The sequence below is a fragment of the Anguilla rostrata genome, chromosome 12 (genome assembly GCF_018555375.3).
Source record: "Anguilla rostrata isolate EN2019 chromosome 12, ASM1855537v3, whole genome shotgun sequence".
Classification (NCBI taxonomy): Eukaryota; Metazoa; Chordata; class Actinopteri; order Anguilliformes; family Anguillidae; genus Anguilla; species Anguilla rostrata.
The window spans coordinates 1,523,904-1,541,555 of NC_057944.1; the positions used below are offsets into that span (position 1 = coordinate 1,523,904).

Below are 17,652 nucleotides of genomic sequence, written 5' to 3' on the forward strand. Positions count from 1 at the left end.
ACAAGGTGGGATAGATGCACAAAGGTTTTTGTTGGCTTCTCTGAATTATGACAGGGATCTCTACAAAGTCCTCAGAATAATTCATAATGAAAGAACAGCAGAAGAAGCATAAAATAGAGGGGTACACATACAGTGAGCTGCATAATGTTTTTTTTACAATTTTAGATTTGTAATGAACCAATTCACAGGTGGTTAAAGTGCAGAGCCAAATCAAGAAAAAATATGTCTTTGTCCCAAACATTAACTATCGCTGGTAAAATTCTACATTGTGACACTTGAGGACAGCAGCTATGCTTGGCTAAGCTCCACCCCTGCAATTCGCCACCCTCTACTCCCACATGACCACTGCGAGCTAGGTACTGACCCCAGCCGACGACAAGGTACCCAGAGAAGTAGCTGTTCTCAGAGAACACCATGAGCACCAGGAGGTTGTGCAGGTACAGCCCCTCCACCAGCAGCCAGAAGTAGTTGGCCCCGACGCAGTACTGCATGAGTACCAGGGCCACCCGGCAACCTGACAGAGCCTGGGGTGAGAGGTCAGAGATGGAAGGCTGATCAGTGTCTTCACTCTACACCTCTAGCTAACATATAAACAGGACACACAATGTGCTGGAAGTGTGTTTTTGATGCCGTTTATGTGGATTCATCAAGCAGGAAATGTGTGCATGTGTGTTTATGCCTGAATGCTGTGATGACCTGCTGGGTTGTGGCTGGTGGCTACATTCTTTAGCTAATGTTATTTGGGAAGGGTCATGGACATGACCGTGCTCCAATGGGCTGGAAGAATTTATCAATGGGGAGGGAGGGGGGGCAACTGTAGATGCAGCTTCTTTCATACACATCCCTCATTAAACTCCATGTGGCCTTACCTTGAGTTTAATGAGGGACGACTTTTTAGAACTTTTTAGCTCAATCAGATCCGATCAGATTTTGAAATCCCATATTTTGTGAGCCAGGATCAGACAACTCAGCCAGATTTTGTCCAGGTGTTTCAAAGCAATTCAGGATAGGATCATCCTGATCCAGATTCAGACTTTTCAAGATTACCAGATCCTGATTATCAGTGCTTTAAAGCACTGGAACATTACTGAGAAAGATTATGATTTTCTAACCTTCAAATTATAATATTCAGGGGGCTTTCAAGGTGCAATATGTAACTTTTTGAGTGTCAGTTTTTATGGCCCTACAAATGTAAACAACCTTTTTTTCTTTTTTTTAAACATCTAAAATGATCTTTTAGCTCTGACAGCTCTGGATACAAGGAATAGCAGTTTGAGCCATTTATTAAGAAGAATATAATAAATCATATTTTGCCAAGTATATAACAGCACTTGATTTAAATCATAATAAAAAGCCACATTTTAATCAAAAACAATAAATATAATAGGGCAGCAACAACAAAAAAAATTTCACAGATCCTCTTCATTGAAAGGCAGCTCTAGAGCAGCATCTTCAATGCATGATTTGATGGACTAGTGTCTATTACTTGTAGATAATTGTTTGAAGATTCAAAATTTAATTTATGATTGATATACCATTTGTTGAGATAACTTTATTATGATAAACTTATTATTTGGTTGAATACACTGTTCTGAGAGGTAGGCTAGATGCCTCTGTAAATGTGACAGAAAAAAGTCAATAAAAATTTTGCAACCATTGAGCCTACAAACAATGTATTATTTTAATTTACAAACTCTACCATCTTTTTTATATCAAAATGTATTTTGAAATGAATTGTATACTACAATTCATCCTTCTACTGGGATCAAGGTAATCCTGATTTTTTGGATCAAAATGATACCAATCCTATGTTAAAGTTTCGATTTGATCCAGATTACAGCTAGGATTCAATTACTTGATCTGATCGGATTCCAGAGTGATCCCAATCCTGTTTTTTGGTTTTGAGCTACCCATTTGCAGGATTTAATCCAGTCCGATAGTCAAAATCTGACCAGATCACTTGTGAACTCCTGGGCCCAGATCACTTGTGAACACCTGGGCCCAGATCACTTGTGAACTCTTCGGCCCAGATCACTTGTGAACTCCTGGGCCCAGATCACTTGTGAACTCCTGGGCCCAGATCACTTGTGAACTCCTGGGCCCAGATCACTCGTGAACTCCTGGGCCCAGATCATTCATACTGCGTTCCAACTTGCCTGTTATATTCTCTCTGCCCTCCCAGCACAGCACATGCTACACAGCGCTACATCACGCCACAGACGTGCTGCTCCAAAATGCGTGACTTCACCTTATCGCTCAGCACGTTGGACACGTCGCGGTCGTCCCGGAACTCCGGGGTGTCCCTCCTGAGCAGGGCGTCCCGTGTGAGGATGGAGATTGCTCGCAGGATGAAGGAGATGAAGAGGTTGGTGTGAATGTAATTTCGAGTACACCTCAGCTTCCTAAGACAGAACAGCATCTCTCAGTGGACAAAATAAACTTCTCAGGAGGTGAAACTTTACAAGAGGCCAAACCAAATGTATTATTACTGGGGCTTTTAAACTCCGTCCTAGGACTCCCCTGTGTGTGGTGATTTTGATACATCCAATTTCCTCAAGAAAACATGTGTTCAAGACTTTTTCATTATACTGATAAAATGTTTCAAGTTGACCAGCTGCACACAGCTTCAGTGATGAGAAACCCCACTTATTTTACCTGCCAATCTATAATTCAATAATTTAAAAATGTGACCTCATTCTAAAGGAATCATGTGCCAATGAAGCATGTTACAAATAATGAAAGCATTAGATTTAGCATCAGACAGCATGATTGAAGTCCTGGGTTGTGAATATGGGACAGTTATTCTTCATAGCATGCATAGCTAACATCTGACATAATGTGGCCTCAAGACAGTAAATTACCCCCCAACAGACAGTCTCTAATTAAGATTAGCAATTAACAGCTTGTTACATCTCAGGGCTGCAACTGTGGCTGGACTGTAAACCAGCATACACAGGGGTTCCCCAGAACAGTTTGAAAATCCCTGTCTTAGGAGACAAAGCATTCCACTCAGGAGAAAAACGCAATGATCATTTGAATTCATTCTAATTCCAGCAGCTCTGCTGAGTGGTAACAATTAACTCTGGCACTGTGCAGAGTTGGGCTTCAGTCTGCTGGGATTGCAGTGTGTCATTGCTCACTAGCGACACCAGCTGGTCAATCCAGCGCCTGCAGTCTGCCAGTTAAAAGCTACAGGTGAGATGTCTTCCTCTGACTCACACCAGCGGCAGCCTGATTTGCCAACTGCTATGTGATGAGAAGCGATGGCTGACATCACCCGCCTCAGAGGAGATCCCATGCCTGTCTGCACTGTCTGCACTGTCTGCACTGCCTGCGCTGTCTGCGCTCTCCTCAATGCCTCTCTAAACTCTGTCAATGCCTGTCTGCGCTGTCTGCGCTCTCCTCACTGTCTGTCTGCACTGACTGCGCTCTCCTCACTGTCTGTCTGCACTGACTGCGCTCTCCTCAATGCCTGTCTAAACTCTGTCAATGCCTGTCTGCGCTGTCTGCGCTCTCCTCACTGTCTGTCTGCACTGACTGCGCTCTCCTCAGTGCCTGTCTGTGCTGTCTGTGCTCCCAGACAGCTGGGTGAACCTGTTAGAGCCCCTGCTACACCCAGACACAGACACAGACACAGACACACACACACACACACACACACACAGAAACACAGACACACACAGTCCCATACTGCTATCCTTATGAGGACTTCCCTTTGACTACATACATTCCATAACCTCTAACCCTAACTCTAACTCCAACCACTGCATGCCTAACCTTAACCCCAAGTCCTAACCCTAAAACAGCCTCTTGACCTTGTGGGGACCAGCAAAAGGTCCCGACAAAGATACATTTTCCTTATCTTTCTATCCTTGTGAGGACATTTGGTTCCCACAAAGATAGTATTACAAGTTCACAGACACACACACACACACACACACACACACACACACACAGAAACACAAACAAACACACACACACACACACAGGAATTGGACAGCAGTTTACCTGAAAATCAGCAGGATGACAAGGGCAAGGGTGAGACTGCTGAGTGAGAGGGAATAGCCCACAGTGTACATCACTTTGAAGTAGGCCAAGATCATCATCTGGTTCTCCTGTGGAGAGAAATGCACTTTCATTGATGAAAACATCATTCACTGCAATTCTTTACAAGCCTGCTGAGCGCTCTAGGTCTATTAGACCATAATGAGTCCCCCACCCCCTGGGGGCATCAGCTCTATGATCTGTCAGGGGGCATACTGCCCCTGGGAGCATCAGCTCTATGATCTGTCAGGGGGCATACTGCCCCTGGGAGCATCAGCTCTATGATCTGTCAGGGGACATACTGCCCCTGGGAGCATCAGCTCTATGATCTGTCAGGGGACATACTGCACCTGGGGGCATCAGCTCTATGATCTGTCAGGGGGAATACTGCCCCTGGGGGCATCAGCTCTATGATCTGTCAGGGGGAATACTGCCCCTGGGGGCATCAGCTCTATGATCTGTCAGGGGGCATACTGCACCTGGGGGCATCAGCTCTATGATCTGTCAGGGGGCATACTGCACCTGGGGGCATCAGCTCTATGATCTGTCAGGGGAAATACTGCACCTGGGGGCATCAGCTCTATGATCTGTCAGGGGACATACTGCCCCTGGGAGCATCAGCTCTATTACATTACATTACAGGCATTTAGCAGACGCTCTTATCCAGAGCGACGTACAAGTGCATTGGTTCACGGTGTAGAGGTGCAAAAGAAACACACTAGAGTGAAGTAAGGATCGTAGTGCCAGAAGTGACCACATCGATCAGGACTCCAACCCTGTAGAGTAACCTGTTCAGTAAACAACAATCCTACCAAGTACAAACTAGTACTGGAATTACATTTGCCTAATCAGACAAAACCAACAACAACAACAATCCTGCCAAATAAACTAACATAATCGTATTATCCTAACTAGGTACATTGAGCTAAACTATAGGCTAGGGAGGGGTGGGGAGAGGTGCAGCCTGAAGAGATGAGTCTTTAGTCTGCGTTTGAAGGTGGTAAGATTATCTGCTGTTCTGACCGCCAAGGGGAGGTAATTCCACCAGGGAGGGGCCAGGACAGACAGCAGACGGGAGCGGGAAGTACAGACGCGAAGAGGGGGAGGTGCCAAGCGTCCAGAGGTGGTAGAACGGAGAGGTCTGGCTGGTGTGTAGGGTCTGATGATCCTCTGGATGTACCCTGGTGCTGACCCCTTAGCTGCCTGGTATGCAAGCACCAAGGTCTTAAATTTGATGGTTTGAAGGTCTATGATCTGTCAGGGGTCATACTGCCCCTGGGGGCATCAGCTCTATGATCTGTCAGGGGGCATACTGCACCTGGGGGCATCAGCTCTATGATCTGTCAGGGGGCATACTGCCCCTGGGGGCATCAGCTCTATGATCTGTCAGGGGGAATACTGCTCCTGGGGGCATCAGCTCTATGATCTGTCAGGGGGCATACTGCCCCTGGGGGCATCAGCTCTATGATCTGTCAGGGGGAATACTGCTCCTGGGGGCATCAGCTCTATGATCTGTCAGGGGGCATACTGCCCCTGGGGGCATCAGCTCTATGATCTGTCAGGGGGAATACTGCTCCTGGGGGCATCAGCTCTATGATCTGTCAGGGGGAATACTGGTAGGATATCCCTGGCACTCCAAGAGAGTAAGAGCATCCATTCTATTCACAAAACATCACATTGGCTTCCAAACATAGAAACACACGCACACAAGATCTTCGCTCTTCCCGTTCACAGCCAAGTTTTAAGAACTCCATAGTGGATAATGGACTGCATTTAAATAGATTGGATTTACATAGCACTTTTTTCAGCAACTACAGCTGCACAAAACATCCATCCATCCATTATCTATACCCACTTATCCTGGTCAGGGTCGCGGGGGGTGCTGGAGCCTATCCCAGCGTGCATTGGACGAGAGGCAGGAATATACCCTGGTCAGGCCGCCAATCTATCACAGGGCACACCTATGGGAAATTTAGGGTCTCCAATTAGCCTACCTGCATGTCTTTGGACTGTGGGAGGAAACCGGAGTACCCGGAGGAAACCCATGCGGACACGGGGAGAACATGCTCCACACAGAAAGGCCCCAAGCTGAGATTTGAACCCACAAACCTTTTTGCTGTGAGGCGACAGTGCTACTTACTGCACTTTCAGCATAAGCCTTTACACACACACACACGCACCCTCTCATTCACCCATTCACACACACACACACAAACACACAAACACCCTCTCAATCACCCATTCACACACCCTCACACAGCAGCAGGCAGCCATCCAAGGCACCAACCAGCTCAACAGGAGCAATTAGAGGTTAGGTGTCTTTCTCAAGGATACTTTAACATGTTTTGTCCACTTTAACATGTTTGAGAGGGCCAACTCTCTGATTGGCTGATGACCGCTCCAGAGCTAATGTTGCCCAAGATTAAATCAGATTTTTCCCCATAAAATTTAAAACCATTTCTTTGTCAAGTGAAGGCCTTGATTCTAGATGCAGACACATTTGACTCTTTCACTAGGCTCAAATGCTGGGAGTTGTGACAAGTCAATAGTCACTTTCACACATGAAGCAGGTAACTTTGCCTGACTAAGTTTTCCGGCAATGCTAGTGGCTTCTCTTGTTCACAACAACCAGTGACTGTCCATAATTTTAACGTGTTGACAGCATTCACACATGACGGTGCCAATAATCGCGCTCAGAACAAGCAGCAGTCAAATAAAACAGCTAACAATGGGACGGAAGCAGACCAAGAGCTTAACTAAGACATTACTGGCAAGGTCAGATTTTAACTTTTGTCCACTAGCAAGTGAAGCTAAGCCAAATGTTAAGTAGCTGGCAAAGGAAAAAGTGAATACAATCTAACATCCTGCCACATTTTAATGAGCATGTATGACTACACCTATGGGAATTTGGAAAATATTTCATAAGTATCGTAGATGTAACACTGTGTTAGCCAGCTAGTGTAGCTAGTTAGTAAGGTATCATTTATTTGGCCTATATACTTTGCTTACTTTCTTATGTTTTTGCAGTGGTAAGAAGCAATGTAGCTGGAAGGATGTGTTAGCAAGGACTGAGGTTTTCCTGCTTCATCCGTTAATGTTATGATTGGCCTCATTAATGCTGAAACTGAACTTCTCTGTCAATCTTGCTTTGTCTTGAATGGGTAAACTGCCAGAGCAAGTTACCTGCAATGCCGACTTGAACAGTAAAGTTCCATAGCATTTTGGGGAAAGGCTGCAGATTTGAAAGGGTAAATTAAATTATACTAATGAAGTGTGATCAAGTGCTGGTTCTGTTAGAATGTATGATGAGTTATAATGTGTTTTGAGGTGTGGGTTCTGTCCTTTTGAAGTTCTATTTAACTCAGCTTTCCCTTCAGGGCGATTCCATTTGAGCTAAATGCTCTGGGGATACAGCAAACACAGAACAGGTGTGTGCTAAGGACACACAAACACCAGCAGACACAATGATTCCTTCATCAGGATCTCCCAAAGGTTTCTTACTGAAAGATATTTGCTCTTCCAAATGTTTGGTTATGACAGTGTTCCTGTGCACTGGCTGTGCTGGGGCCTTTCTCTGGCTGTGCTGGGGCCTTTCTCTGGCTGTGCTGAGGCCTTTATCTGGCTGCTGGAGGCCTTTCTCTGGCTGTGTTGGGGCCTTCTCTGGCTGTGCTGAGGCCTTTCTGGCTGGCTGGAGGTGGGAGGCCTTTCTGGCTGTGTGCCTGGAGGCCTTTCTCTGGCTGCTGGAGGCCTTTCTCTAGCTGTGCTGGGGCCTTTCTCTGGCTGTGCTGAGGCCTTTATCTGGCTGTGCTGAGGCTTTTCTCTGGCTGCTGGAGGCCTTTCTCTGGCTGTGCTGGGGCCTTTCTCTGGCTGTGCTGGAGGCCTTTCTCTGGCTGCTGGAGGGAGGCCTTTCTCTGGCTGTGCTGAGGCCTTTCTCTGGCTGTGCTGGAGGCCTTTCTCTGGCTGTGCATGGAGGCCTTTTTCTGCTGCTGGAGGAGGACTTTCACTGGTGTGGAGGTTTTTAGCTGTGTTGGTGGTTTTGGCTGTGTGGGCCGTCCGTCCGACCGTCCTGTGACCTTTTTTCTGGCTGCTGGAGGGACTTTCTGTGGCCATGTGTTGGGCTTTCTTGGCTTGCTGAGGCCTTTCTCTGGCTGTGCTGAGGCTTTTCTCTGGCTGCTGGAGGCCTTTCTCTGGCTGTGCTGGAGGCCTTTATCTGGCTGCTGGAGGCCTTTCTCTGGCTGTGCTGGAGGCCTTTCTCTGGCTGTGCTGGAGGCCTTTTTCTGGCTGCTGGAGGGAGGCCTTTCTCTGGCTGTGTTGGGGCCTTTCTCTGGCTGTGCTGAGGCCTTTCTCTGGCTGTGCTGGAGGCCTTTTTCTGGCTGCTGGAGGGAGGCCTTTCTCTGGCTGTGTTGGGGCCTTTCTCTGGCTGTGCTGAGGCCTTTCTCTGGCTGTGCTGGAGGCCTTTCTCTGGCTGCTGGAGGCCTTTCTCTAGCTGTGTTGGGGCCTTTCTCTGGCTGTGCTGAGGCCTTTCTCTGGCTGTGCTGGAGGCCTTTTTCTGGCTGCTGGGGCCTTTCTCTGGCTGCTGGAGGGAGGCCTTTCTCTGGCTGTGTTGGGGCCTTTCTCTGGCTGTGCTGAGGCCTTTCTCTGGCTGTGCTGGAGGCCTTTCTCTGGCTGTGCTGGGGCCTTTCTCTGGCTGTGCTGGGGCCTTTCTCTGGCTGTGCTGAGGCCTTTCTCTGGCTCTCATGAGCAAGATGACAGTGATGTGCATTCAGGCCTGTCAACAGCACAGCGGATGCATATTAAATTCTTCAGCTGAAGGAGTGGAGCCAGCTGGTTTGAGTTTTATGGTTCAAGTGGTTTTACATATAAGTGGTGCCGATCCGCTCCAAACCCACGTCCCTATTGCACTTTTGTTCAGAAGTGGAACATCGTGGGGGCAGGAGAACTATCCTGTGGACCAAAGGGATGTGTTTTTGGATCCCAGATGGCAGTTTTCCACCATTGAACAAGGGACTCTCATCTGCATTGCATCTACAGACATCTACATATACAGCTGGTTAATGTGCTAAACCAGTTATTGTGAAGATATATCTGTCAAAAGTTATCACAAATATTAGATGTCCTACTAAGGACATAAATAACTCAATGTAATATTCAAAATTGCATCTATAAAAATAAAGGGATTACTGTTTTTACTTACTCTTTTAGTTGTCATTCATGCTCTGTTGACGATGCGTTATACGTATATATGTCCAAAATGCTAATAGATGGTTCATGTCCACTAAACCAGTAATCCCAGCTAGCCAGCAGACTAATCTCCAGCAGGCCCTCCCCTTGTTGAGCACACAATGCAGTCCCATAAACGGTCCGATCGTCTCTCGGCCTGCTGCGGTTGCTCAGTTAGCCGTACCTGTGCGGTTTGCTGGCTGTCGTCCGCGCTACACTGGGAGTGGTCCCGCCAGGTGAGGCTGGTGCTGTTGGTGGCCCACCGCCCGTCCGGCCCACACTCACGGAGCACGAAGCCATGACGCACTGCAGAGGCCGGGGGCGGAGTCAGTCATCAAGGGAAATCATCATCATTCTAGAACACCGCATCCCGCCATTTACTGTAGGTACCAATGAAACGTCCATCCTGCGGGTACCTTGATCGTGCCAGGGGAGGTACCAGGGGCACGGAACTCGGACCGTCGTGTTGGGCTGTCCGTCAGTCCAGCAGGCGTACATGTCAAACATACGGCGACAGAATAACCCTGGAGGGGAAGAGCATGCGGGAGGCCATGTTAAAACGCAATGGGGGGGGGGGGGGAGGAAACACGCACATGTTGCTGATGTCACATATTGCATCTTGCCACCATTTGCACAGAACATGCCAGTGGCATCATAACATATTGTACGTCCGTTCTATATGAATTCCAGCTTCATGACTCCACTATAAGAAAGAGACTGGGTAAAAATGGGATTCATGGGACAATAGCAAGGCAGAAGCTACTGCTCACCAAGAGAAACATCAATGCCTGTCTCGGATTTGAAAAAAAAAGCAACTGGATGATCCCCAAGCCTTTCGGGATAATGTTCTATGGACACATGAGTCAAAACTGGAACCTTTTGGACGACACAGGTTCCATTATATCTGGAGTTAAGCAAATACAGCATTTTACAGTAAGAACATCATACCAGCAGTCAAATATGGTGGTGGTGTGGGGATGGATGCTTTGCTTGGGACCTTGATGACTTGGCATTAAGGAGCAATTAAGTCTGCTCTGTACCAGAAAGTTCTTATAGAGAATATCTGGTCATCTGACTGTGAGCTGAAGTGTGATTTGTTTTTCAGCAAGACAGTGATCTACATCTGAATGGCTAAAAAAAAAAAGCGAAGTTTCTACAAAGAAGAGTGAGCAAAAATTCCTCCACAGCGATTTGTAAGACTGATATGAAATTATAGGAAGCATTTGGTTCCTGTTATTGCTGCTAAAGGTGGTGCAACCAGTTCAAGGGGAGAATTATTTTTCACATGGGTGATGAGGGTGTTTGATAACTTTTTCATTTAAAAAAATCGTTTTGTGTCTACTCAGGTTCCCTTTGTCTAATATGACATTTTGTCTGAAGATCTGAAACCGTGTGACAAATATGCAATAATAGAGGAAATCAGGAAGGGGCCAAATACTTCTACAGCACTGTACGCACAGCAATTACATGTTGTGTTAATCCACAGTCTGAATGACTGAATGGTTCAGTGTTGCCTTTCCAAACCCTTCCTTGTGCAAGCCCCCAGCAGGGTATTATATCAGCGCAGAGCCTCTCCTAATGTGCCCCAGTGCCTGGCCGAATGAGCCAAGGCGTACAGCTACAAGCACAGGGAGCTCACGTGCGCAACTGTGACTCCACAGGAGATAAATGAGCATCTTCTGAAGTTCATCTTCAAAAAAGGATTTTCAGTTAACAGCAAGGTCATGTATTCGAAGTGGTCTGTGCAGCAGTAAAGATGAAATAAAGGCTATAAAGACAGCACTGCAGAAACAACAGAAACCTGACAATATGCAATCTAGGTCCAACAATTATATTCTATGGTGCTTCAACATGATCTTGGATGCTGAATTTCCATTAATTCTTTGGCAGGATAACTCATGTATTTCATCCTGAGTAACGATCATTCACTGCCAAAATGTCCTGAGTTCACCCTTCTTTCTTACTTGAGAATAAGCTGAGCTCATTGCAGAGTCATCCTTCAACAGCTTAGTTTAAAGTTTAAATGAGCGAATGTATGGCAGATACGTAATTAATCTGAATATCATCGAGTTCTGTGTTACTAAAAACTGGCTTAGGTTTAGATTCCAAACCTCAGGCCAATTTCACTGCCAATGTCCAATTTGGTTTCTGTATTCCTGGGGGAGTCCTTATCAGTCAGTCAGTCAGGCTAAGAGGGAGAAACTGATTAATGCCCTTGAGCATAGAAGCGCCTCAGCCCGAAGGTATGTCACGCACTGTGCAGCCTCCCTACTATCTGAAAACGTCACTGCAGATAAAAGCATTTTGAATTACAAAGATGTACAATATACTGTGTCTCCCAAAAGAAAACATTCAAATTATGATACCCTGACTTTATCTCCGCCAAGCACTGACAAAAATAACTTTATTTATGCAGTGCTGTCCATGCAGTTTCAAAAGAATTTTCCATATGAAACAAAAATGAATAAAGAAAAAGGCAAACTTATTTAAACACAACAACAAACATGAAAACAGACAAAGAAAGGCAATCAGTACAATAATCAAGCCATTAAATGAGGTTATAATAGCTAGTCAGGGATAAAGTGATACACAACTCAAAGTGAGACACAAAAATGTGTTTTTACAAGAGCAGAATGTTTCGCACTGATGTTTTCAGGCTTAGAAACCTGCAGTGTGAGGGTAAGGTGGCCTCTGGTTTCCGGCTGAATAGTAGGAACGTGTAGTAGCCTTTGTTTGATGACTTAAGAGCACATCAAGAGAACTGCATCTGCACTGCACTGTGTAACATTACAGTAGTGCTGTAAAAGCAATCAATAAGATCTTAAAATCAGGTCTACCCATAGACCTACTGGCTGACCAAGGACTGGGGTAATGTGAATGTTTTAAGAAGCCTGGCAGTAGAATTTTGAACCACTGGAGCCAAGATAAACCCATAAAAACATCAGATGAGTACAGGTCACTGCAATAATCCTACCACAGCCTACTGAAGGTGCTATGCCCCCTGTCTTGAGTTTGTGTTTACATTTGTCTCTGTTGCGTATGTGTATTTGTCTTTCTGGTATGTCATCTGATTGGCCGTTTCCGTCTGGTTTCTTTGCTGATTAGATCTTGTGTGTGACTGCTGACTCGTTCCCTTCGACTCTGATTCTTGCCTTAGCCCTTCTAGTTGGTTTGCCCCATGGTTTTGCTCTGTGATTTGATTCGGGTTCTCACATAGTCCCTCTGCTTGTTTGCTGATTGGATTTCGTGTTTGACCGTACGCTCGTTCTCAGCCTTGACTCTCGTTTTGCCCTCTGCTCATTGTATAGTACCCGATTAGTTTCTGGAGACTTAATAATCCGTGGAGAATACGCTATTTCGTCTTTTGGTTTCAGACTATTGGCTAACTGTCCGAAGTTCAGAGTTCAATGCTGCCTGTGCCCAGTACCCTTCGAAGACTAGCCAGCTTTCAGTTAGATTTGGGTAGGCAGATAGGGGTTACTGGTCAGGTTGCAGTACGTTTCCCTACCCATTTCCCTTATCATTCACCCTGTTGCGCACAGCCTGACCCAGACCAGGTCATAACAAAGGGAAAACATGGATAACCGCTATAGATTTATTAGCTGGAAGTAGCATGTCTGTAAAGCCTTCATAATGAGATTTATCAAACCTTAAATCAGGATGACACCAAGGTTGTGTTCTGATTTATATTTGTGATGCAAGATCTATGCACAGTATTAATTTGTCTCATTTATGTAACTATAATTTTTATGAGGTCCATTCTAGGCTGTCATTTGTGGATACATAAGCCAAATGTCCACATTGATCCACACTGATTAAAAAAAGAGGCAAGCACTGGAATACCAGTATGGAAATCCAACTGAGTAATTTCAGAGTTGACCAATCCAAGCAGGTTTATAAGCTTTCATTTAAACGTATCTTTACTTTAAATCTTTTAAGCTTATGTCTTAAAGACCTCCTTGATTATTTTATTCTGGCCTTGCTCCTAGAACGTTTCAGAGCGTTGTTTCTGTGCTACCTGAGGGGGTGGGGTCCACGCTCATTTTCAGCAGGCATTCAGTCCGATATTTGCTCCATTCCTCCACGGTGTCTTTCACGGTCTTCCCGGCCGTAAGCTGTGGGTCAGAACAGCAGAGTGTGATCAAACTGACGCCAGGGTCACGGTCCACACGGGCCGTCCCGGGTTTAAGACACGCTGGTCAGTGTTAGCATGTGACGTGTCTCAGTGTACACGCAACTCTACGGTCCCTACTCCCTCACCCCATAACTCACATCCGCGCCCTGCTGTGAACATTAGCCACATCGCTCTGTGATCGCAGGTAATAAATGACGGAGGAGATGGAGAGGAGACAGGCGTCTCCTGGGGTGATTTAAGACAGCGCTGCTTCATTTGCTTCCATTAATAACACCTGCAAGGGGCATTAAAACATAATCAATGTCACTCTGCCACTGTAACAACTATCAAATGACCTTAACTTGGGAAGGCATCCTTCAAATTGAAATCCTCCTCAAAGTGCAAATGAAATAACAAAACCCAAGATATATCTCTGTTTGCAATTGAGTGGATTTATCAAGCATTATTATAATATATCTGCTTCAGTTACCCTCATCAGGAAGAGCTTAATATCCACTTAAATAGGTTTGGCCTGGATGGTGACATGCGTCACCACACCCCTCTGAATTGATATTACTATAGACCTCTGTGATTAGTCTATTTTACCAGCTAACTACCCCTGACTGTAACCTGCCCAGCCCATTTTGCTCTGCTAGATCCCTCATATCTGCGACCATCCATTCCATCTTATCTATGACACCAGGCAGGCCAGTAGGGAGCGAGGAGTGGGCTCGTCCACGGGCAGGCCAGTAGGGAGTGGGGAGTGGGCTCGCCCTCGGGCAGGCCAGTAGGGAGTAGGCTCGCCCTCAGGCGGGCCAGTAGGGAGTGGGGCGTGGGCTCACCCTCGGGCAGGCCAGTAGGGAGTGGGCTCACCCTCAGGCAGGCCAGTAGGGAGTGGGCTCGCCCTCAGGCAGGCCAGTAGGGAGTGGGCTCACCCTCGGGCAGGGCAGTAGGGAGTGGGCTCGCCTTCGGGCAGGCCAGCAGGGAGTGGGTTCGCCCTCAGGTGGGCCAGTACGGAGTGGGGAGTGGGCTCGCCCTCAGTTGGGCCAGTAGGGAGTGGGTTCGCCCTCGGGCAGGCCAGTAGGGAACGGGGAGTGGGCTCACCCTCGGGCAGGCCAGTAGGGAACGGGGAGTGGGCTCACCCTCAGGTGGGCCAGTAGGGAGTGGGTTCGCCCTCGAGCAGGCCAGTAGGGAGTGGGCTCACCCTCGGGCAGGCCAGTAGGGAGTGGGGAGTGGGCTCGCCCTCAGGTGGGCCAGTAGGGAGTGGGTTCGCCCTCGAGCAGGCCAGTAGGGAGTGGGGCGTGGGCTCACCCTCGGGCAGGCCAGTAGGGAGTGGGCTCACCCACGGGCAGGCCAGTAGGGAGTGGGGAGTGGGCTCGCCCTCAGGCAGGCCAGTAGGGAGTGGGCTCGCCCTCGGGCAGGCCAGTAGAGAGTGGGCTCGCCCTCGGGCAGGCCAGTTGGGAGTGGGGAGTGGGCTCACTCTTGAGCAGGCCAGTAGGGAGTGGGCTCGCCCTCAGGCAGGCCAGTTGGGAGTGGGGAGTGGGCTCACTCTTGGGCAGGCCAGTATGGAGTGGGCTCGCCCTCGGGCAGGCCAGTAGGGAGTGGGGCGTGGGCTCACCCTCGGGCAGGCCAGTAGGGAGTGGGTCTCGCCCTCGAGCAGGCCAGTAGGGAGTGGGGCGTGGCTCACTCGGGCAGGCCAGTAGGGAGTGGGCTCACCCACGGGCAGGCCAGTAGGAGGGGGGTGGGCTCGCCCTCAGGCAGGCCAGTAGGGAGTGGGCTCGCCCTCAGGCAGGCCAGTTGGGAGTGGGGAGTGGGCTCACTCTTGGGCAGGCCAGTAGGGAGTGGGCTCGCCCTCAGGCAGGCCAGTAGGGAGTGGGCTCGCCCTCGGGCAGGCCAGTAGGGAGTGGGCTCGCCCTCGGGCAGGCCAGTAGGGAGTGGGCTCGCCCTCAGGCAGGCCAGTAGGGAGTGGGCTCGCCCTCGGGCAGGCCAGTAGGGAGTGGGGAGTGGGCTCGCCCTCGGGCAGGCCAGTAGGGAGTGGGCTCGCCCTCAGGCAGGCCAGTAGGGAGTGGGCTCGCCCTCGGGCAGGCCAGTAGGGAGTGGGGAGTGGGCTCGCCCTCAGGCAGGCCAGTAGGGAGTGGGCTCGCCCTCGGGCAGGCCAGTAGGGAGTGGGGAGTGGGCTCGCCCTCGGGCAGGCCAGTGGGGAGTGGGCTCACTCTTGGGCAGGCCAGTAGGGAGTGGGCTCGCCCTCAGGCAGGCCAGTAGGGAGTGGGTTCGCCCTCGGGCAGGCCAGTAGGGAGTGGGCTCGCCCTCAGGCAGGCCAGTAGGGAGTGGGGAGTGGGCTCGCCCTCGGGCAGGCCAGTAAGGAGTGGGCTCGCCCTCAGGCAGGCCAGTAGGGAGTGAGCTTGCCCACGGGCAGGCCAGTAGGGAGTGGGCTCGCCCTCAGGCAGGCCAGTAGGGAGTGGGCTCGCCCTCAGGCAGGCCAGTAGGGAGCAGGCTCACCCTGGATATCTAATTTTTTCTCACCACCCTTTGAGTGTTTTTCTTCTCACTGAGGGTTTTTTTTTTGTTTGTCTGTTTGGTTTTGTAACTGAAATGCTTGCTTTTTGGGGTTAAGGCCTTGATTTTTGCCCAATTTTGTATTTCTTAAGAAAAGCGTCTTTGTAGCAGTATCTCTGTGAAAAGTTCTCTACAAATGAATTGAATTGAATGGAATTTACTGCAATCTGACTCGAGCCCGACGGGACCTGACACAGTGTCTGGTTTCAGACCGCGTTCAGCTCGCTTTTTCCCCCAGGGACAATTTCGGGCTTGGTTCAGGTTCGGGTTTGTTTTCTATTAAGTGAAAATAAATTATTACCCTAACTGCATTTTTATTTCAAGAAATAAAGTTCTTTTAACTTGTTTTGCACAGTCGACAGGCTTTTTTAGTCCATGTCTAAGTTTACAAAGAGAGAACTTCTTAAACTTCTTAAAATTCAAGAAGTGGCTTTGTTGTAGAAATATTATAACCTTTCTGTGACAACAGATAAAAAGCTCACTGGCCACGTACAGTGTAGGGATTGCAATGCTGTTCTGACCTATGATAGCAAGAAAACTGATTCTACTGAACTTAAGAGATACCATCCAAGAAATAGCAGAAACCTTGTTGGCAGTGAAGGCACTAGTGAGATATGTAAGCTAAAGCAAACATGTCTGGTAAGCCAGCTGACAAACACTGGATGTGATCAGTGCTTGATCACTATTAACCAGTAAGTCAAGCAGTTTATTTGTTAATCACACTGCTCTGCTGATGGGTCGCTGTGCCTTGGTAAGCTGTGTAGCTACTGTTTACTGTCCCATATGGAAATAAAATACAGCCAATTGCACTCTGATAATTATTGCTATAACTGAACTGAAGCGAGCAAAGCATTGAAAACCGCGCCCGTGAGCGATTTCGGTTTCGGGTTGGGCTGGTTAGGGTTAGGCCCAAATTTGGCAGTACCAGTCGGGCTTGGTCCGGTTGGGTCTCAAAAGTCGCAGGTACGAGTCGGATTCGGGCTTAAATTTCAAGCCCATGCAGACCTCTACAAATAACCCTATTTTTCTCAGAGAGTGGGGTCAGTTTAAATAGGCGAAGGGTTACTGTGTTTATTGCTTCATTAGCTCCCAATTATGCGTCCTGCAGTAAGTGACCATTGTGTTAGTTTCTGGAACAGTCCATGTTAGGTGAGGGGCAGGCCCTAGGCCTGTCCTTACCTGTGTTCTGCACAGGATGAAGACAGTGAGGAAGACAGCGGTAGGATGTGCCCACATCGCTGAGGTGGGCACTGGGGTGGGGGGCGGGGCCGGATCCACCTAGAGGCGTGGCATCACCGCAGCGGCCCGGCCCGAGTGGCTCGAACCCTGGCCATGCCTCAGGAGTCTGACCCACAGCCAACGGCCTGCAAACACACAGACACGCATACATTACATTACATTACATTACCTTACATTACAGGCATTTAGCAGACGCTCTTATCCAGAGCGACTTACACAACACTTTCTATAGCATTTACACTGCATCCATTTACACAGCTGGATATGTACTGGAGCAATTAAGCAGGTATGTGCCTTGCAAAGGGGTACAACGTGTCCTACCTGGGAACTGAACCTGTGGTCTTTAGGTTACAGAACCAGTTCCTTATCCATTACACTACACTGCTGCCCAAGCGCACACGCACACACGCAGGCATGCAAACACACACACATACACGCACACACACACACATGCACGCACACACGCACACCAATGCAAA

At 48.3% G+C, this 17,652-nt stretch overlaps 1 protein-coding gene across 1 annotated transcript in view; it reads right to left on the reverse strand.

The window, feature by feature from the left end:
• Positions 1-17,652, reverse strand: part of gipr (gastric inhibitory polypeptide receptor) — a 62,893-nt gene that overhangs the window by 9,857 nt on the left and 35,384 nt on the right. Inside the window, exons 2-8 of the mRNA XM_064302374.1 lie at positions 17,114-17,298; positions 13,283-13,379; positions 9,681-9,788; positions 9,449-9,570; positions 4,009-4,115; positions 2,249-2,402; positions 365-524 (exon numbers count right to left, since the gene is read on the reverse strand). Coding sequence (XP_064158444.1) covers positions 365-524; positions 2,249-2,402; positions 4,009-4,115; positions 9,449-9,570; positions 9,681-9,788; positions 13,283-13,379; positions 17,114-17,170 — 805 coding nt within the window. The 5' untranslated portion in view covers positions 17,171-17,298. The remainder of the gene's footprint in view (positions 1-364; positions 525-2,248; positions 2,403-4,008; positions 4,116-9,448; positions 9,571-9,680; positions 9,789-13,282; positions 13,380-17,113; positions 17,299-17,652) is intronic.